Raw genomic sequence first — 22,732 nt, forward strand, 5'->3', positions numbered from 1 at the left:
CAGTACCAATGACTCAAACGAAGGCAAAAGGAAATGTTTTCTCTTTTGATTATGTTATAAAAGAAATGGTAAACGTTGCGGCTGTGCAACCATGGAGTTATGGATGCAAGCGGGAGGTTGCTAAGCACTCAAGAAGATATAGTTCCACTCTTACGCTTCTGTCGTGCTTAGCAACCTCCCACGTGCATCCATAATTCGATGGTTGCACGCTGCACGTTTACCATTTCTTAATTTTAAAGAGATTAAAACGTGTTTGTCTGGTTCACCACGTTAAAAAATACACTTAAGACGGGAGGGACGGGTTAACTTAGAAAAAAAGCACTTCCCCGCAAAATCTCAGCGCCAGTGTCAATTCGAAAACACTGGATGGAAAATACAAATTGTACACAGAGTAGCACTGGGTAATAGCGATTCTACCTCCCTTCCTTTAACGCAACACAGCATCGCAATATTGGAACAATGTTATACTGAACTATTCGAAACAATGTCGCAACAGTGGTGCAACAATGTTACAACGCTGTGTTGCGCTAAAAATCGTTGTTGAGAAAACGTGTAACATCACCTTTAGAGAGAGCAATTTTCGTATGACCTTGAAATGAAAATTTTAAAAAAAAATCCTGTTTGTACATTCGTTGCCGCGCGGTCTATGCGTTTCAGGTCACGTGGTCTGAGCAAGTTTGCCTTCCCGCCGTTCGTCTCGTCTACGTCACCGAAAATGCATTGATCGAGAAGGCCTGGGAAGACGAATCGCCACTGAATAGCTGAAATGTGGCTTGAAATGGTTTTGCTCCCATCACAATCTTTGATTGCGGTTATGTATATGTATAACTACTTTAAAAAAATGGATAATCGATTTGTCAGACAAAAGCCATCGTTTTATTCGACAACATTTAAACTTTTGCATCCAGTTTGTTGCGCTAAATTTCTCCTGCGAACTCCTGATGGCTGCTTGCCCGTTTTTCACATCGGCTGATCAAGTTTACCTACAAATCACTGAAAAGAACACTTTATCAACTATTAGGAATTAGAAACTCGGTCAGTTCAACACCTTTTAGTCTGAGCTAACTAAACTAAAGAATTGACATTAAAGTAATAAAATAGCTAAAATGGATGATCAAATTGTACAGGCCCAAAATGGAATAATTCAGATCATAGAGAAAGACTGGCCAGCTCGAAGTACATCGTTTATGGGAATAACTCCCTTCCCCTAAGTAAAAACTCGGGAAAAGGGCGTCTTACAGAGGACGGGGGTGTCTTTAAAGAGGCAAACAATAATCAAACTGAAAAGATGGTCGTGTATACGATAATCACAAGAATCAAGCTATTAGTCGTTATCAGTGGGAGCGAATGGGGAATGGGTCTGACGAAATTTAAGCAGAATCTGAAGAGTGTCTCGTTTTTAAAACAGTTCTGGCCCCGATTTTGCAATTCACAAAAAGTTAAACTTAAAATGTCTGGCCTGCAGCCTCGCTCAGTCTAATAACTGAACCTCGAGTTTACTGTTTGCTACCCCTATTAAGGCTGACTAAGAAAGCCTGGCAAAAAAAACTGTAAAACTACAAAACGGTTTTATTTCTTACGCGGTGTAAACGAAGTTGGCTGCACGTCTTTTACCCACACCATGTCCTTGCTTGTTCACAACACAGCCTCTGGATTCACCAAACTTCTGGAAATCTGCTACCTTTCCATTTGCAGTTGTAATACACATATTGACGTTCTAAGAGACAAATTAAAAATACCTCCTGTCAGCTTAATCTTGCATCATAGCAATGCTTCATTAATAAGCAATTATTGCATTAGGGTATCGTATGTTATGAAGAATTTTGCATATTGCATGTAGGAGGGTGTTGTCCGCCGAGGCCCTCCAAGTTGTTTTTCTCGCGAACAAAGTTGCAGTGTCAAGAGGAGATCTTTCTTCAGGCCTTCCAAGGGATACATGGCCCCGAAAACTGCCGACAATCGTCTTAGAAAGCACCGACGGCAATCGACAGAAAAACAGGAAAGAATCGTGACAGCGACAATGTAATTTTCAAGTAGTGAAACCGACATCTGTTCACTTTTGCATTTGCAAAAACTCTTTCGTTATTTTCAAGCATTTTCTGTAATTTCCTTGGGAAGTTTTCTAATTATGGTATTGTTCAAGAACGGCCCCCGAGAGAAACAGGTTCATAACAATTAATTCTTACCATGCGCTATTTCAAATTGAGTATCACAAAAATTTATGCCAAACTAACAGCGACATTTTCGCAATAGCTAAAATGCGACAGTGACATTTTTTCCTAACTTTCCAATAGGCGACAGGCAGCCTCAAAAATGACCACCAGAGCAACAGCATAACCCCCCCCCCCCCCCCCCCGCGAGGCTTCTTTATTGGTTCTTTATTGGAAGGCCAGACCTTGGTAATGTTTTCCACTATTCATCCTTTCCCAGGGGCGTAGGGTGAGATTTTGAAGGTGTACTCATTGGAAGAAAAGTAAGAGCGCGAACAAGGGGGTTTCTGTACTCCTCCAGAAAATTTTAAATTTACGGTTTCGAAAATGACATTTTAGGAAAAAAAATACGAAGGATAATGCTGTGAGGGGGCGAGGAAGGGTACAATTTTTCGTTTTCACCCCAATACTGTGTAAGGTTTCTTGTCTTCTGTTTATGGAATAATAACAGGATAAAGGAAACACTAACACAAAGACACCAATATGATGCGAAAAGGTTTTCCGTCATCCCGATTAAATGATAAAAATGCTTCCAGGAAATTTTTTTTCCAGATTTCAGCTGTACGCATGGGCGTATGTGCGTATATCGACGCTATGCTCCTGTTTCGATAAGGAAATCGGTTAGTTGGCAAAGCTAATAATTTAAGCATTTTAGTTAAGCTCTTGTGTCCCTATCTTAGCTCTGTTTGGCCTTAGGCGCATTCTTAATTCAACTCTGACACTAGTTTCGCTCATTACTTGTACAGATAATAGTTTCTGTATTATCAAGAATGGATCTCTTGTTTCTATTCATGCAAAATGAAGTGACGTAAATTAATGATAATACTTTTCGTACGGCGCCATTTGACTAGCTGCCAATAATTAAAGCAATAGTTTTCGCCATAATTTTACTTTCCAACATTCAGTTTTCCCATAACAGCTAGAATAATCAAGGCTTCTGTCTATGCTATCAGCACAACCCCAGCCTTGGTAAGTCTCTAAATCGTGCTCAGTCACGTGCCTCGTCCAATAAAGATGTATTCACTCAGAATTACAGCTTATCAGGGGCAAGTTTCTGAAACACAGTGCATAAATGCTTCTTCTATATTGTGCAGTTACTTAGAGATACTTTGTTCGGTGTAAAGCTCAGGCTCTATTGACATTCATAATTCTTTAGTATATATCAAGAAACTCACCTGAATTGCAAATATTTCGTAGCCTTCCTTCTCTGCCATCTCCTTACATTCCAAGAAAATCTTCTCCACATCCGGGTTCTTTCGGTCGACACCTTCGACTGTGCTGAACTTCTTCGTAAAAATCTTCTTGCTCTTTTTCTTCGAATCCTTATAGCATCCCTCTGCATTATAGTCAATCACTAGAACGAAGAGAGAATTAGATAAGCTACTGAGAACTTCCTTTCTTCTTTGAGTTCATCTGTTTTGCAGTATGGAGTTACAGTGATAAGCTGTTAGGTTAATAGTGTGCAAAATGGTAATAAAACCCCAAAAGAGATTATTACTGGCCATTGTTTTTGAAAGTTACGTCAGGTCATCAGTCAACTCACGGCTACCCGAAGACGAAATAGCTGAATTTCTGACTACATTCGAACCTCCACTAAACGGGCCACCTCTGAACAACGGCCACTTTTTTTGACGGACACTCCATACATTGACCTTTTTTTCAAACCTCTCTACGACGGTCACTTTCTTCTGTCCCCCAAGGTGGCCGTTGCGGAGAGGTTCAACTGTAAAAATAAACGGAAGTAAAAAAATAATACGCAAAACATATTGCTCGATAGATGCTATCTACTTTTATAGGAGTATCTGCAAGAAAAAAAATTGTGTTTATATCCTGAAACTGTGACAAAAAATAGGCCAAAGTTTAGAAGAAAGTCTACGGGGAGCCAGGGAAGTAAGCTTGTTAAGAAATGAAAAATATTTTGAATAAATAATAAAACTGAATTATTGAATTCGGCTGTCGTATGATGTGAGAAATTATGCAGATCTCGGTGGATAACATCCCTCTTGATCTGCATAATTCTTCGTATCCAACTCAGCCTCATTCAATAATTACTCATTGTCATTTAGGGCTAGTCAGGCACAGCTCATATTATGAGCTGTGCCTGACTAGCCCTAAATTACAATACCTTTAATACAAGTGCATTTTTCTTGTTCCAAGGCGCATTCCTTTGCCACATCAACTGGAATAACGTCAGCTGTTAACCTACAAAAACAAAACAAACAAACTTATTGCAGACGTACAAACCACCGAAATAATAAGTAAGAAAGTAATAAGTAAGATTCTTTATTTTAACTCATTAGTATTAACATACTTGTGTGATCTGTAAAAACCATTAATTAAGCTCAGTACACCTTCGTGATGCTTACACCAAACTTAGTGCATACCGTTGCACACATGATACTTACTCTATAAACTTTTCCAGTGGGCAGAACGTGTCGCAGCCTGGTATTTTGAGTATTTCGGGAGAAGTTTGATCAAATCGATACACCAAACGCACAAAGAACTGCGGTCTGAAAATAGGGAAATTTTTAAGTTAATAAAATAATTGTACATGAGGGATACATACTGAGGAAAACTGTTTTTCCTAAGAAGTGCCTCTGTGTAACCAGTATTGCATTGAAAGATACTACGGCAGTAAGAGGTTTGTGCTGACTTCCACCTAGTTGTGTTGTGGATGTTTTTATATGTTAAAGGGGCTGCGTCACACCAGTCCAGTTCATTTTGTTTAATTTTGCCAATTACTCGCCTTCAATCGCTATGGAACTTAAAGTAAGCAAAGGAATTACATGTAAATGACAAAATCAGAGATCCGAGACAAATAAATATGTCTCCTGAGCATTATTTTTGAAGTTGCAAGCAGCAGGGATAAACTTGGAAAAACTGTTAGGCTGAACAGTTTTCAAAAATCCTAATTTCAATCCGTTTCAATCCTCTTCAGTTTTGCCCATCCGTGACATCTGTTGATTCTATTATGTTATTTTAACCTTCCTTTAAAGTTTTAAGCGGTTATTTTTATGTTTCTCTTAATTTAACGGACATTTTGTAATTTCCTAATTTGGCTGAATTTCGTGACACAGCTCCTTTAAATACAAGAAATTCGCTACTTTCACATTCCCATAATACACCTTGTTTACCCTCCGAAAGTTTTGCATAAGCTTTGTTTCCGATTTCTCTTGGGATTTACAATCCTTCCAAGGGAACTTGAAAACAATACTTATGCAAAATTTTTGGCGGGTAAACAAGGAATATTATGGTTGATCTGAAAGTAGTGAATCGGCAGTAAAGGCATCTACGTCTACTGAATAGATTTAGCATTCCTTTTCCTCGGCATTTCACCTATATTACTCAACAGCTTCAGCGCGCGCGTAGCCGAGTGGTGAGAGCACTAGACTTGTAATCCGGAGGCCACGAGTTCAAGTCCTACCCTGACAGCCTTGACTAGATTTGTTCTCGGTCGCCCTGAGTTCTACTCGGCCACTCTTGTCGCTCCACTTGGAAATTAAAGTTGTAAAGAAATTCTGAATATGATAAATGAATAATTGTTGAATTCTGCATAATTCTTCATATCATACTTAGCCTTATTCAATAATTGTTAACTATTAGGGCCATTTATACGAGGAAAAATAAGACGCGTCTTACATAGGACGCGCCTTAAATAAGACGCGATTTTCCGTATAAACGGCACATTTCATCTAAAATAAGACGCGTCTTAGCTAAGACGAGAAAAACTTCGTATAAATGACCTTCGCGTCTTAAATAAGACGCGAACGCATAGTACGCATGCGTTAATTTTTGGTGCGCTACGTTGGATTGGAGTTGCTACGGGCAACATTCACATGAAAACGAGACAAAAACAGAAATAAGACGCGAACCATTTATACGAGCTGCTCTCGTCTTAGATAAGACATGCTCGTATAAATGGTAGAGTTCGCGTCTTATTCAAGACGCGTCTTATGTAAGACGCGTCTTATTTTTCCTCATATAAATGGCCCTATTGTGTTCCAATCGAGATACTTACGTAACACTATCGTTACTTGAACGGAACAGTTCCAATATGGCAGCGGATGAATAGTCTGGACAAACACGATTGAAAGCTAAAAGGGCACTCAGGAAAGCAGAAACTGTAGTGTCGTGCTGTAAATTGAATAAGATGACTCCGTCTGCAGTTTACAAATTGGTTTGTAAAACCCATTTTTGGTTCCAAGAAACTGAGAACATTACTTTCAAGTTACAAAAATGAAGAACTTGAAGATCTAATGAGGAGTCATTTATTTACGTCAGGGACTGTAATCCCCGTAACCCCTTGTAATCCCCTGGAACTCCTTGTAACCCCCAGTAATCCCTTGTAACCCCCTGTAACCCTTGTGACCCCCTGTAATGCTCTGTAACCCTTGTTACCCCCTGTAAACCATCTGTACCCCCCCCGTAATACCCTGTAACTCCAGCTAACCCTTGTAACCCCCTGTAACTCCATTTAATCCTCTGTAGCCCCTGTAACCGCCTGTAATGCTCTGTATCCCCCTGTTACCCCCTGTAAACCATCTGTACCCCCCCCGTAATACCCTGTAACTCCATGTAACTCCAGGTAACCCTTGTAACCCCCTGTAACTCCATTTAATCCTCTGTAGCCCCTGTAACCGCCTGTAATGCTCTGTAGCCCCCTGTTACCCCCTGTAAACCATCTGTAACCCCCCGTAATACCCTGTAACTCCAGGTAACCCTTGTAGCCTACGTAACTAACAAACCCGAAGCCGACTATATTCACAAGGCCTGGTTACTTTTTCTAACACGATTTCAGCATATCGCACTTATCCCACAGACAACTGTAACTTCCACATTATAGCGACGATTGGCGGTGGCCGTTTCTTTAATGGATCATAAAAACGGTTAATTTTGACTTACAGCTGAATATAGGTAGGCTTTTCTGACAGGCTCCGAAGTGGTATCAGGTGGAGATAACAAAAGTTTCATGTTGTCGATCATTCTTCCCACAAGTGCACCTACAAATTAGAAGCAAAAGTCTCTCGTGAACGCGCGCTGTATTGAAAGTTCAAAATAACCTGGATTGCTTTGAGAGAGTTGTTAAAGAGAACCCCTGCAGGGAGAAACGGATTGGCTACATGAAAGCAACCAATTTTGCGCTCCAACAAACACAAAGTATTCATGGCCGTCCCTTAAGCTGCTTATTTTCGTTACTATTTATTGAGAGGGCTGACTTTCTAGCACCACGTGACCATTCTTTCTTTTATAAATTATCAGTTACATTGTTTCATTCAGTTCTGAGGAAAAACTTCCAGTAAGAAAACAACGCTGGCTGATTTAGAAGTAATTTATACTGTTTGAATTATCGGAACTATTTATTTTTAGGTAACCGCCAACTGGTTATAGAATCATCAATCAAAGTTTGTAGCGGAAGGCCCGGGATCAATTCCAGGGCCAGAAAAACACTCAGGTTTTTAAAGTAATTGAGCTGGATGTGCACCTTTCCTTCTGTTTATTCTGTAAGTGGTTAGACATTATTATCAGCCAGCGGATTATATCCATCACACATGAGGACGAAAATCCGCACGCTCCGTCCCACAAAATCTCACAGATCTTATTCTTGAGAGACGTAAGAGTATCCACACTCCTGCTCGGCTTGACAGTTAAAAGGCGAAAACAGTTAAAAAAAAATTGTTCAAGACATACCTCCAGTGAGTCTGGCCTTTTCACGGGTGTTAAAATTCCAGTACATTCCAAAATTGGCCACGGTTCTAAGGTCTTCATAAGTTGTACCGTTATTAACCCAATCAGGCCATGCTAGGCCGTGAGATGCCTAAAATCACCAAGAGTATACATTAGTTATTTCTACTAAAGTAGCAGTCGGTTTCACAAAAAATTTCTTCCACAATAGACTGGGGCAAACTTGACCAAGCCCTGATCCATGGACTTCAGATGTCAACTCCATTGGATTAAATGCTCTATCACAATCTTTCTAGGTCTCCCTGCCTGCGCCTCGATTACGCAGCCTTTGTTTAAAATTTGTCACCAAACGCTTCAAATTAGAAGGCCCTCCATTTGGGGAATATCGCGAGAAGTCACGTGTGAGTGACACACAAGATGAGGCGCGAAATCGAGGGGCTTTACTAGCCACTCGAAATGGAGAGTCTGTAAAGACCGGCTCCAAAATTGCTACTCAGGGAACTACTACTTAGTCTAGCGATGTTATGTTCTCAAGCGCTGTTTTTAAAATATAACGAAGGCCATACCTACCCTTTCAAAAGAAAAGAATGCCAATAAAAAGAGTAATGCCCTCACCTCCGAAATCAACGGGTCAGTGATCTTGTAAGTAGTCGAGACGTCAACTTTTTCTCCTGTATTTTCAGAAACATAGGCCAACATATCCTGCAAAAATATCAACAAAGGAGTATAGCTGAGAATCTATTGCTAATTGGCTATTCACTAGAACAGCGTAGTAATTTTACATCGTAGTCTGTAATGCAGTGACATCCAAAAAATGTACGAAAAAGTGCGATACACGAGCAGAGTAGTTCATGGTTTCGCTCATAAGATCATTTTAATACTTTTTTGAAATTCTATGGCCGTTGTCAGTGTTGCAATTGCATAAGCTCGCTAATAATTGCTAGGCAGGGTATTATTTAAAAGGCACGGAGCACCTTTTCTGATATTTGTCCGATTGTAGACTGCTATAAGTTCTTCAGGATTGTCTCACGGGCAAGCATGTTACGTGTGAGTGAGAGACGGAAACGCGCGAGGGAAAAGACGCCTCCTCGCGAGAATCTTGAGGGACAACTAGCAGTCATGTTTTACTGCCTTTTAAAGTGTTTGCTTTTTATGGTAACGAACCGACCTTGCTAGAGATTCTGTATCACCCCCTAGCCGAGTTAAAAGACAAAAGATTCATATGCGCCTAGTTACTGAATACTGATAAGAATTGCTGGCTCAAATACTTAAGGCTCACCTTATACTTCTTTGACATTTGAATGTATTCAAGTTGCTTTTTGTCCTCATCATGCAGTTTGAAATATCGAGGGCAATTGTAGTCAAACGGCCGGAGAAGCTGCAATAAAACGTAGCGCCATATAAAGTCTTTATAAGCTGCATCAGGAATTCTCTTCAACTAACAACTAAGACTAATCAGGATTTAACCTCGGATTTAACCGGTTATTCTTGAACATGTTTTCTGTTCTTTTAGCGTTGCTTTGAATTTTTGTTTAACAATCTGTACACAGATCGGTAGACTTCGAGCAGTCTCTCTTTTTCTTCAGATTTAGTGAGGGGAGTGTACGCGCGCGAGGGACGCGAGAAACGAGGGCCTCCGGTCAAGCGCGTGGTCATTTGCGCGTCTCGCGCGTTTTTCTCGACGGACCAAGAAAAAAGAGAGACTGCTTGTATTCTAACGGAGCGGTGAAATATGAGAACTGCTATTGGGCCTAAACACAGGTTAATTATGCAGTGTCCATGTTTCGTTTCGATCTTATTGCATCGCATCCCAAACAATACCAAAATCATTAAAACGTTTTAAAATGCTCATAATAATCCAACTTGCGCTACGGCTTTTTCGCTGTCGCCCTACGTCTGCGCATAATTTATTATTAACCATTGAGTTGACGTCGTTTGTAATTTTTAAACGAAGTAATATCATAACTTAAGATGAGTGGCTTCAAACCATTTAAAACAATTTTTGTTACAAATAAACAAAGATATTTTGTATAAATAGTTTAAGGATTAGAAAATTGTGTGTCTGTGTTTCGATGTTGAAATTAATACAATGGTTTTAGAAACTGCTTGACCTCCAGAGCGATTACATTTGGCCCATTGCGTGCTTTGGGACTTTGTATCTCTGCGAACATGGGGAGTTTTTACTCCATTAAGATGTCTTTACCACCCATATAGACTGGTGGCTTAGTTTATAAAAGAATTTTGTTGATAATTGTGCTAATTTGAATTAAAATGACTTTAAAAGTTGTGGAATTCATAAAGTCTTATTAAATTTAGTGCTGTTGCCTGTATGATATTTACCAACGGTTCCTTATGAATATAACTTACATAGTCATCTTTCTTTGGTACCACGTGGATCCCAATCGGTTGCCAGTCCAGATGATCACGCCATATCTTTAAATAAAAGATGACACACAATCAGTGCATGAAGTGTGTAAGAAGTCAATAAGAAGCCTACACTTAGTCAACAGAGAATTACAAAAGCTCCTCCTCTGTCTCATGGACTTATAGACAAGGACAGGAAAACTTTTATGGGAAAACCGAAAGTCTAAAAGTGCAAATCACAACTACACCAAACCTTGGAAAGTGAAATGTTGAACGATTCTGAATTCGAAGCGACTCTCGGAGCCTGTTACATGAAGCTGGCAACAGCTGGCTCCAATCGCGGGAAAATGACTAGGTGCATGTGTTTCTTCTGATTGGTTGAGAAGGTCACACAATGTGTTTAAGCCAATCATAACGTGAAGTATAGTTCACCAAAGAACAACCATGGACAACGATTCGTCTTTGTGTTAAAGCCTTCGATAAACAAAAAACTTATTTTTATTTACCTGATGTCCACGGGGAGGGTACAATCCATTCAGCTGTGTCTGGGCACTCATTAAGCAGCGATCCCTATCAGAACTTCGAATATACAACTACGCAGAGAAATGTACGACAAAAAAACTTAATTAACACTGGTGAAGTGCCTACTTATACCGAGAGGAAAAATAATTGGTTTTCACAGGGACCCGAGTCATTGACTGACTAACCTGGAGTCATTAAAGGACTAACCAAGACATCGTAGATTTTTCAATGTTATAACCGCTCAGACTGTGTTGGACGGAAGCAATTCATTATTCGATGTCAGGTGGCTGCCGATGACAGCACCCTGTTATAGGCGAAATGTTTCAACTTTATAGCGAGGCTGTCTTCGATGTGTACTCATGTCCCTAGTCTGAATTTCAAAATTGGTCTTTTCGCGTATCTGCGTATTGAGAAGGCCATGTCGCTGTCGGTGTTTTAACCAATCTTCATATCGTTTGTGGCCATTTCATCTGTCCTAAATGTCGCTATTTCAAGGCAATGTCGCTTGTCAACTCTCCTATCCTCTACTCTACTCCTCTAGTCTTCTACTCTATCTCGTCCTTGTAACTTGAATGAACGTAGACCACCATGACCTATCCTCAGGTGGTTTTATAACAACTCGCCCCATGTTAAGTCCTGGACAATCTTGGATTCTGGATTCCTGAGGTACTGGCCTCAGTATTCTTTGTCAGTGGAACTTCGATTTCAGTCAGACTCCATCGTTAGCGGAATTTCGGATTCCTTGAGCTGTATTCCGGAATTCAAAGCGCAGCTTTCCCCGGATTCCACAGCAAAAAAGTTGCTGGTTTACGGATTCCAAAAACAAAAATTTCCCGGATTCCCTTACTGTACACGGGCGAAAAAATCCATCAGTCGCTTTTGCGCAGACGTACAATGTTACAAAGAAAAAAACCCTTTGGTTTGCTTACCTCCTTGTAAATATACGTTGAGTTTAGTAGTTTGAACTTCCTCATATATCGACTCTTAAGAAACTCACCAAGGGCATATTCTTGACGCATCCCTTTCTGAAATTAAAAATGTGCATTTTAATTCGCGATCGCGTTTTGCGGTCGTTTTATAAACGCATATCAGCGTAGAATTTCTATATCATAACTGAACGGCCCTTATGCATGAATACGTCAGACGAGCAAATTTAACCACCAAGCCTCGTTTGCAAGCAAAATTCTTTGCATTTGCACTCCCCTTACGTCAAGTTGCCATGGTAGCAAAATTTCTAGATTTCAACAAACCAAGGTCCTGCAAATATTGTAGGAAAAAAAATTGACGTGAATGACTTCCATCGTTCGACAATGCAAATGGACGTTTCTGAAAGAACGATTGTTGTGATCCAGAAATTTTGTTTCCATGGTAACGTGACGTCACACTTCTCGTCTCTTTTCGATCACCTGGAAAGAGAGTGAATTTCTGAGAACAAAAAGGAACCACCTAATAAGAGAAAAATAAATAAATAAATAAATAAATAACAACAACCCCTAAATCATTTACCAGGAGGAATTTGTAAAATGCTTCGTGAGATGTAAGCTTGGTACAGCACTTACGGTCTTACCTGGGTTAACATTCCCATTCCTTGAGGCCAGACGTCTTCTTGCCAAGGGTCATTTGGGTAGATGTGGGTAGGAGAACGGTCGCCATGACGATAAAGCTGCAGCCAGACAAACAAGAGCAATTACCCCTTACGGATCCGCTCCTAATTAAATATGCAAAACCGAGTTATCTGTATAATGCCTAGTTGTCATATGACAACCACTCAAATTCCTGAACTCCTGACTTGGGGGTGTTGCCCGCGCATGCGTGGCAGGCGTCCATTCTCTAGTTATGGGCTCTAGAGCTTCACATTGTAACCCAATCCCTTTTCGCTTTCTCTCTTAAAAGATCATGAGACAAACATAATAGTTTCAAAACTTAAAAGGAGAGTGTGATACCGTGTTCAAAACCTGGTCAGGTTGAGACAAATATGGTATTTTAGACAATAAAACTAAAAAAGATAATACAGTCGAACCCCGCTATGCAGACACCTCATTATTACGGACAGTTTTCTTTGTCCTTAGAGAAAGCCCATACATTTTCTCTAAATTCAACTGGCTTAATACGGATACCCGTTAATGCGGACAACGGACACTTGTTTCTTGTCGCAATAGACAGATTCTCATGGAAAGTCAACCTCGCTAATGCGGACACTGTGTGTTGTAACAAACCTTTACTTTGGAAGGTAAAAAAATCTCTTGTTGATAGCATGTAGATGTTCCAACCGCTTAAGTACACCGGATAGGAGGATTTGTAGACGTCAATTTTTAGTGACTACTTTTGTGCATCAAAAGAGGTAAGCAGAGAACGGTTTGGATTAATCAATACTATAGATGAGCGACTTTCGAGGGTTTCGGTGGATTACTAGTCCGCGGAATTACGGCTTTGTGAAGGTTAGAGATGTTTAATTTGACGATGCTTATGTCCTCTTTTATTTCTTTAGCATTTCTTTCTAATGAAAGGTGTTGTTTTATAACGTTAACAACATATACTTAAGCTTAATACGGACACTTTCTACAGACCTTTCAGTGTCCGTATTAACAGGGTTGGACTATGTTGTCTTCGCGACGGAGAAAAGAGTTCCCTGTGGAATTTTGCAACGTAAGTAGGTTTAAAAAAACGACAACAATAGAATAAAAAGTGGGAAGAATCTTTCCCCGTCTCGCTTTCCGGATCTGCCGCAAGCTAATCTTTCCAATTTTCAATCGATATCACGCGCTGAAGCGTTCAAATTATATATTTTTTAACGTTAGAAAAATTCCTTCGGCACATGGGTGTGGGTTTGTATCTGGCGAAGATACGATAAAGAGACATTATGATAAAACCTTGGAAAGAACTCACCGCATTCACCATTACAAGTTTCATCGTCACCTCGTCCTCTTGGCAAGTAGCTGGACTCAGCAGAAGGGCTGAGAACCCAACGAACAAACAGCAGAAGAGATAACTGAAGTGCACCATGTCTTGTCGGTCCTTGGCACAGAAAGCTGACGGTGAATAGGCAATGAGTCTGCCTACAGCGTTATTTAAGAGAGAGAAATTGTTTCTTGGTAACCGATGATCTGGAAAAAATTCCTTTGAATGAAGATATTTCAATTATACTGTGTTCTTATAGTTTTAATAGTCAGCTACAAAGCCTCATAATACTCCCTCTTAAGGTTAAAACAACAGGTGTAAAGGAAAGTTGGTCGGGTGTTTCAAGAAAACCCTTCGGGAGGGTTGATCGAGTAATTCTTTGTTCCATGATATTGGGATCAGTTTTCTTGACATAGAGAAACTGGTATCCTAGGCAATAAAAATGAGCGCCACACAGCCATGTTTGTTTCTGTAGCTTCAAGCTCCTAGGGGTATTGCTAGTCCCCCTAGATCCGATTTTGGAACATCTAAGGTTCACATAAGTCTCCTTATTGGAGAGAGGTGCTCGTTGCGTTAGGAGAGGCGAGGCTTGAATTCACACATTTCCAGATCCCAACTTTAGAGCTCCAGGCCCAGTTTGTTTAAAAGATGGATAGCGCTATCCACTGCCGTCAAGGATAGATTACTATCCAGTAGATAAGCATTAGACAAAACAGTTGCCCCGGGGGGGGGGGGGGTATTCCACCATCCAGTGGACAGAGATTTTTCCGGTGGATAGCGTTGTCCACTTTTTGAACAACCTGAGCCGGACCCCCTTACGATCTTTGCGCTCTTTTGCAACCAGGCATCCTCCTCCCTCACGTATTCAAATTCCTAGTTTCTGTGTATTATCACCTAGCAAACTTTTAAAGAATTCTTTAACCATTCATCCTTTTGTTTCATTACAATGCCTTTGCGATCTCTATTCACAATCAGACCTGATTCACGATAATAATGCATTGTCGTATCTCAAGAACAGCCGCGTCCCGTGTAAAAAACAACATTCTTCCGATCTTCTTCGCGTTTTTTTTTTTTTTTACAGCGGCCATTTTCAGTGTTAGAATTCGCAAGTATCGGCCTTCATTTATACTGATAAAACTATGTTTGCAAGCAAGATCACCATTTTACTTAAAGTTGATCAACTAAAATCAGAAACCCATAAGGGGTTGAAACGTGTAACTCGCGTTCAATGCTTACGAATATTCATTTTGACCAATATTTGGAAACCTTAGTGACGGATATCCATTTTCAACAAAACGGCTGCTGAGCGATCACCATGCAGATATTTTAAGACAAGAGTTCTGCATTTCAAGGTTAAAAATACACCGTTAAAAGACAAAAAATGGAAAGAGAAAGTTCAAAAGAATGCTCAGCTTTCTTTTTGAGGAGAAAGGGAAGCTTTTCATCAAGAAATCGTCCTTCGAGGAATTCAAACTTGTTTTCTTCACGGCGGAGCCCATGGTCTGTTTTGAAATGCAACCAAGTCAGCGAAGATTTTGCTGAATTTTCAGGTACATTTTGCACTCTATGGCCAAGACAATTACGTTTTTGAAAGGGAATTTATATATTTTTAAATGTTTCATAGAAGTTTTATAAATTTTTCTCTTCGGCGCTAAAGAAAAATTACAAAATGTGCCCTGATTTGAGATGGATTTTGAGGCAGGTACAAAAGTCGGACCGGATCAACTCGGACAGCCAGTCCGGGTCGGATCAACTCGGATCGACTCGAACCAACTCGGATCGAATAAAAAAATAAAAAAAAAATAAAACTGGACTCGAATCAACTCGGATCATAAAAAAAAAAACAACTCGGATTATAAAAAGAAAAAGAAAATCAGTCGGTATCACTTAACTTTCACCTGCCATTTTGTTTTTTTTCTCACGAACTCATGGTTGCGTAAATTAATTTTATTTTTATTTTTATTCATTTTAATGATACACTAGTGCAGCACACATACACTTCCAGTGAACATTTTCAACTTGGAAGGAGGAGAAATCATGCTCGCCCCGGACAACGAAAATTTTCGTACCCACGGCGAGAATTGAACTCACGACCCTCCGAATACCACATCGGACGTTCCAACCACTGAACCGGAGGGTCGCGAGTTCGATTCTTGCCTGGGCATGGATATTTCCTTTGTCCCGGGCGAGCATGGTTTCTCCTCCTTCCAAGTTGAAAATGTTCACTGGAAGTGTATGTGTGCTGCTCACTAGCGTATCATTAAAATTAATAAAAATAAAAATAAAATTAATTTACGCAACCACGAGCTCGTGAGAAAAAAACAAAATGGCGGGTGAAAGTTAAGTGACACCGACTGATTTTATTTTTCTTTTTATAATCTGAGTTGGGTTTTTTATGATCTGAGTTGATCCGAGTCCAATTTTATTTTATTTTTATTTTTTTATTCGATCCGAGTTGGTCCGAGTCGATCCGAGTTGATCCGACCCGGACTGGCGGTCCGAGTTGATCCGGTCCGACTTTTTTACCTGCCTTGGATTTTGTGTTGAATTTTGCCATGTGCTTAGGGCCGTCTGTCTGGAAAAGCCGGAAACCGGAATCCGGAATAGGAACCGGAATGGGAACAGGAACCGGAACCGGAACCGGAAACGGCAACAGAACAGGAACAGTAATGTGAAGGGGAACCGATACAAGAACAGGGCCATCATTTACTTTAAATTATTTTAATTCTAATTCAATTTATACAAAAACTAAGAAAACTAGTCTTGTATCATGCTCCCCCCCTCCCCCCCGAATCTCTTTATATTACGGCAACGAGAAGGTAGAAAAAGCCGCAAGCAACAGCTTTGCGAGTTCATCGCGCTTTCTGTCAATTTCTTCACCGCCTATGCACAACTACGACGTAAATGATCAAATCTTAAGTTAAATCTTAAGTTCTCTTGAACGGCAGGCGATAAATTTTATTGTGTCTTTCTGAGCTCGGACGCGGTCTCCAGCTTCATTTCCTAACCTTTAAAAGACTGGACAATTTGGAATTAATGAGAAATAGTTTGAATTAAGACCCGATTTCAATTTCTCAGTGGCGTTTTCGCTGGCGTTGCCGTTGTCAGATCTTAAGGTTCCTTTTGTCTGTCACAGAAAGGAGGTTATAACATGTTAACATTATTTGTCAGACCATGTGTAAACGAGACACCCACCGGAGACGTTTATTGGGCTGCCATACACCTCAGGTTTGCTGCATAGACATATTGTAATGTGCTAAATTGGGACGTTAACCAGAGATAGATAGTCCACAGCTTAAAAAGGGTATTAACACGTATCTCCTTCACCTCCCCCCCCCCCCCTTCACCCATCCCCATCCCAGCCAGCACTTCATCTACCTCAACCGAGTGCAATAGGGACCTTAAAAAGCAACCAGAACGTTGACGTCCAGGACATTAAAAATGGAAACTGGAAGTGGATGTTTTCTGTCTTTCAGTGCTCTGACTCAACAAATTCGCACAGTGGAAGGTAAGAGGAAGAATTCAGATTCGCTGTGTGAGACAGAAGCGTTCCATCAAGCAACGGTCAGCGTTCTCGTTGCTTAAGTTCGCTATTATGTTTGACACGAAAACACAATGTGTCATAGGCTAAAGATAAAGAAAAGTTAATTAGATTAACATTTCAAAGGTGTTTTCTTGTTTCTTTAATCATTTCTCTGGCGTTATATTTATATCACGATTATATCTTTTCCTTTTCATATTTCTATACACTGTTTATATTCCCCTTCCTATTCCGGTTCCTATTCCGGTTCCTATTCCGGTTCCTATTCCATTTTTTCCCTTATCTTTCGTATATAATCTGAATAGGAATTAAATCCAGATTAACTTAAATTAAGGTAAACGTTGTCCCTACTTTTATGTAGGTTTCTCTTCCCATTCCGGTTCCTATTCCGGTTCCGGTTCCTGTTCCTGTTCCTATTCCCGTTCCTATTCCGGATTCCGGTTTCCCGCTTTTCCAGACGTCCTGTGCTTAGCGTATGTCACTTGCGTGAACGGATCCACGATCCAGATAGTGTTTTCCGAATTGCTTTTTGGACTTTGAATAAAAATTTTCAAGAAACGGCTTCTCTGTCTATTGTTTTGAGTTTGTTCATTCATAAAATTAGCTCAAAACACGATCGTGACTACAACATCTAAGTTTACTTTAAGCTTTTAAAATGCTTCTCACATTCATTACAAGCATCACTTTTTGGGAAGATGTCAGGTTCAGGTTTTGGACACTTTCGATACGCAACTAATGAATTTTATTCGAAAATATTTTTCACTGTTTATTCTAGACTTTTAACATATGAATTTTAAAAGCCTATTTGCAGTATAAGTTTACGGTGCAGAGGGTCAACGAGGCATCGTTTTTTGAAGTGACAACTTCAAGAAGTTGCGAGGCCGTCAATGGGTTTCATAATGTTACGTTTGGCCCGGGTGGTAAGGCAATAATGTCCTGTTCAGTGTTTCGGTAATATTCCTGGTTTCAACCTTTGAAAGCTTTCTCGGCTTTCGGGAGTTTTTCCCCCGTTTGTGGGCCATTTTTTTAAGCGGGCGCGGGAACCTGAAGGAAAATTACGTCACGTTGTTTACGAAGTTTGATTGGTCAGTTATCTCTTCTTCTCGTTCCAAATATGTTGCTTTCTAAAATGAATAATCACGAGCATCGGACAAAGCAAACATATGAGAGTTACACGTTTCAACCCCTTATGAGTTTCTGCTAAAATACAATACAATACATTTTATTAATTCTCCCAATTGGGTTTTTCGGAATTCATTTACAGGACTCGATAGGCTAAGTTTATGGATGCTTTCTTTAGAAGTTCCAGACCATACGGTGGAGCAATGGAACAGTTTGCTAAATACTAGGGAATTTAGGATTATATGTAAAGGGCAAGTGTCGTACCCTATTTATTTGAACTAAAGCCATCCCCTTTTTTTCCGTTTAGCGTCGAATGCGTTTTCTGATGTTGGGTCGGTCGGTCGGATTGAAAAAAAAAACCTAAAAAAAATTCACAAGAAGTCTCGGAATAGTAGGCCCTGGTACCCCAGGGCGACGTTAAAAGTTAACATTCAGATATTTGGATCAACAAAATGGACGATATGCTGTAAAAAATGCTCATGTTTTTGTTCCTGTTGTTCTCTGTGCTGTTACTACGCTCATATTTCAGATTAAAAGAATTATTTCAAGTGAAAAATGGTTTAACTACGTCGTGACTTTTTTTTTTTTTTTGAAAATGCTAAAAATTTGGGTCGGTCAGACGACGCTAAACGGAGAAAAAAAAGAGGATGGCCTAACGTTGACAAAAGAGAGGAGGTTAGTGAACCGGGTCAGGTTCGAGTCGAGTATGACGCCGGGGTCCTTAGCGGAAGTTACAGGTACTAGATCTTGAACTACGGAACTACGGTGATGTTACTGAGCAATTGGAGATAAGATGCCTCATCCAAACAGGACAAACTTGGTTTTGTCAGGATTAATCAAAAGGTGGTTGGCGCAACACCACTCATGTAACATGTTTGAGATCCCCAATGCAGGAACTTGGCGTAGAGATGAATCAATGTCTTTTAAAAAAGCAAATGATATGAAAACGGGAAGGAAGAACGAAAGAATGTGTCGTCTTTAAGTTTTCTGATACAGTAATTTATTCAAATCATTATACTACTACATGAGTAATTTCTGCAGTTTGATTGGCTTAGAGCAGTGGTATTTCAGCTCTATTTGAAATACCTACACGTGAAAATTACGAACTTTTTGTGGGTAGCAGTATAACCTGTATAAATAAAACGGCAAAATTTCACTTTCTCTTAACGTGAAAACGATGCAGACTTCACTAACCTTTTGAGAGGTAAGATAGCCTCGAGGAGAATTTTTTTTCATTAACAAATAAAAAGATAATATTAGCATATTTAGTTAATGCCGTTATCCGAACAAGAAAGCGGTAGAAATTGTAATAAGAATTTCAGCTCACACAGTGGAGTCAGTGAACTTCAACAATCAACTCAAATAACCCCATAATCCTTTTACTGAAGCGAGAAATGATCCTCAATAATGGAGATATTTTTGGGGGTGAGTGAGGACGAGAACTTCGTTCATATGAAGGCGCAGGTTAAGAGAAAAAAAGGCGAACTGTAACTTAGGGCCTGTTTACATGGAGGTGGGGGACCCCATATAGATCAGGTAACATGTTGCGGGTCACAATACCTAACATGTAAACGTGTTCAAATTAAAATGAGAGATTACATGCATGGACAGGCGGGTTACCTCACCTACTTGGGGTTCCCCACCTCCATGTAACCAGGCCCTTAGACGCGGTGGCAGGGGCACATTCCCTTCAAAATGCCGTCACGAGGGAATTTCCTACAACAGCTCCCACAATGCTTTAGGGTCGTCCACATTTCCCATAATGCACCTTATTTGCCCCCCAAATTTTGCATAACCATTGTTTTCAATTTCTCTTGGGACGGCTGTAATACCCAGGAGATATGAAAAACAACGGTTATGAAAAATTTGGAAGAGGTTGTGGGGGGTGGGGAGGGGGGTAAATGAGATGCATTATGGGAGGTGTGGAAGTGGCTTCTAAGCCATTTCTCAATTGCCCCAAGCCTTTTTTTCAAAGCGAGGCTAAGTGCAGAACCATTGATTTTTTTCTTCTCATGCAAATAACACTAGTTTTCGCACTTAGCCTTGTTTTGAAAGCGAGTTTTTGGAACTCGGAAATTGGGATTACAAAATCTGAATAAGAAACGAAAAACAAAAGGGGTTCTAGTATTTGTAGTAAAATGACACCACCTCTAAACGACCTTTTTCCTCAAAAAGGGTGCGTTCGATTATAAAACGTTTTCCAGAATAAGAATACGCGGACGTTTGTAACAAATCTCTTCAACTGCAAATGTTTGGACCTTTAGAATGCTACACATTCAATTCATTCATCCTTATTAAAGGTGTCCACCAGACTTCTGAGGCCCCAGTTGTTCAAAAGCTGGATAACGCTGTCCACTGGATAAATCTCTATACAGTGGATAATACTTATCCGCTGGATAGCGCTCTCCAACGTTTGAACAACCGAGGCCTGGATGTTACCATTTTAGTCCATGTATTCTTGTTTTCTGTATACGGTCAATGAAACGCACCCCAACGCCCAAGGTCCCGTGACTACCGCCGAAAAGTGCCTCGGTACAAGGTAAAGCAGGTCCAAATTAACGAGATTCCGCTGTGCTTGCTTCACTTCACTAAGGTATTGGTTTCCTCAAGTGATTCAGAAAGAACTGTCTGAAGTTTGTCATGTGTAATGGGCGCTTTGCCGAATACGGTCACAAATCGGTACAAAAACACCTTACTGGACGGCAAGCGACAAAGAAGAGCAAGAAAAACAAAGCGATTACATCAGACAAAAAGTTAATATCCTTCTTTTCCACACTCCCGGTGCGTCGTTTGCCATCCAGCAAGGTGTTGAAAGGACCAGCTTTCTTATGACGGTACTTCCAGACATAAGCGCTAGTGGTTACACTCGAAGATGAGGCTTTCCAGTTTGGACAACCAACTTTGGAAGGGGCTTATTTTCGATATTTTACAAAACATCAAAAACAGATCAGACAGCACTAAAAGTTATATTCACCATATTGCAATACAGTCTCTATCCCTAAGGTAAATGAGGATGCATATGTATATATATTTTACTGAAGAATCTTACACACTACAAGGCCAGTATTCTACATTCAATATTGATACTCTATACTATAAATGTTCTTTTTTCAAAAACTGATTGACCACTAGGTGGTATAAATCTCTCATTAAAAACAACAGCCTGGCTTTATATAACAGCCTGCTTGCTAAATATGCTAAAAAATATAATTGCGATCCTCCCTTTTGCTCAAGTCATTTGCTTTTTGCTGATTGCATTTTGATGCAAAGATGCTTAAAAAAAAAACAAACACAAAGTTTATCCGCAAACATAAACAAGACAAGACTTTGGAAAAAAAAATCGAGGACTTGGGACAAAACTTTTATCCTTTGAAAAATGATTACAATACTTTCTAAACAAGCGTTCCTTTGATTATAACAGAACAAGTACTCTTTTCCCTCTTTTACCAGGAAATCTCACATCTTCGAAAGTGATGAAATTAGAAAATGAGCAAAAGGAAGGTCTTTAGATTATCTAAGATGCAATCAAACAAATAATACACAAACCCTCGCCTAAATAACCGGAGGATAATTTGAGTCCCCAACATCAGACGCATGATAATTAAATCAAGTAACAAAATATTAGCTAATAACTGTTTCTAAGCTTTCTAAGACGCTATAGTGGTTAATTGGCACATCTGTTTTCTTTTTCGACACTCTAGAGTAGTATCCGCAAAACTTGATTGACAGCAAACAAGCATTTACCAATCAGAGCTCTGTTCTCAATGAATCAATCACAAGCAATAAAAAACCTTGTGACTGAACAGTCATACATTTTCCCTCGCTTGGTACAGGATACACATTTTAGCCTAAAGTTTAGTTTCCTACGCGGTCGTTTTTGTCACGTCACGCAACACTTCTCAAGAACGTTGGGTGACGAGACAAAACCGGATGCGTGGGAGACTACATAAAGTTCTGATTGGTTACTGCTATAGGCCTGACCTGGAGTTTACCGACAGGAGTAGAAAACTAACTCTTTCACTCACAAAAGTGGCCAACGTCAGAGTCAGACAAAAATTGCAAACTGCTGAAAAACAGATAGTGCCACGAGGAAGAACTAACAAAGAGGTTTCGTTTGAATGGAAACACTGCAGGATTTGGTCCACAGACTTAAAAGTTAGAACTCTATCATTCACTATGGGAATGAAAGAGTTAGCAAGGTAAATAACTTATAAAAATACAATTATCAAACCAATAGGCAATATCTAGGACTGTGAACGGTTCAGAGAATTAGTTCGCAACTATTTTAGGTGAGCTCTAAATTACTCGCACCCACCCTGCGTTGACCAAATAAAAATACAAAACAGGGCGCTGAGAAATGACTCATAGGGAGCTCAGTCTTTTGTGTCTGAAA

The 22,732-nt window shown here is 40.0% G+C and overlaps 1 protein-coding gene across 1 annotated transcript; it reads right to left on the reverse strand.

Annotated features, from left to right (window-relative positions):
* Positions 1–680: 680 nt before the first annotated feature.
* LOC140934854 (prostatic acid phosphatase-like) lies at positions 681–13,999 on the reverse strand. Its single transcript, XM_073384417.1, has 15 exons — positions 13,665–13,999; positions 12,346–12,441; positions 11,708–11,803; positions 10,763–10,849; positions 10,260–10,325; positions 9,172–9,270; positions 8,508–8,594; positions 7,899–8,025; positions 7,113–7,210; positions 6,229–6,344; positions 4,616–4,720; positions 4,336–4,412; positions 3,386–3,564; positions 1,581–1,717; positions 681–993 (listed from the first exon to the last, which is right to left on the reverse strand). The coding sequence occupies exons 1-15, from the start codon at positions 13,779–13,781 to the stop codon at positions 984–986; spliced, it is 1,497 nt and encodes a 498-aa protein (XP_073240518.1). The 5' UTR covers positions 13,782–13,999; the 3' UTR covers positions 681–983.
* Between the last annotated feature and the right edge of the window lie 8,733 nt (positions 14,000–22,732).

Source organism: Porites lutea, chromosome 4 (genome assembly GCF_958299795.1).
Source record: "Porites lutea chromosome 4, jaPorLute2.1, whole genome shotgun sequence".
Lineage (NCBI taxonomy): Eukaryota > Metazoa > Cnidaria > Anthozoa > Scleractinia > Poritidae > Porites > Porites lutea.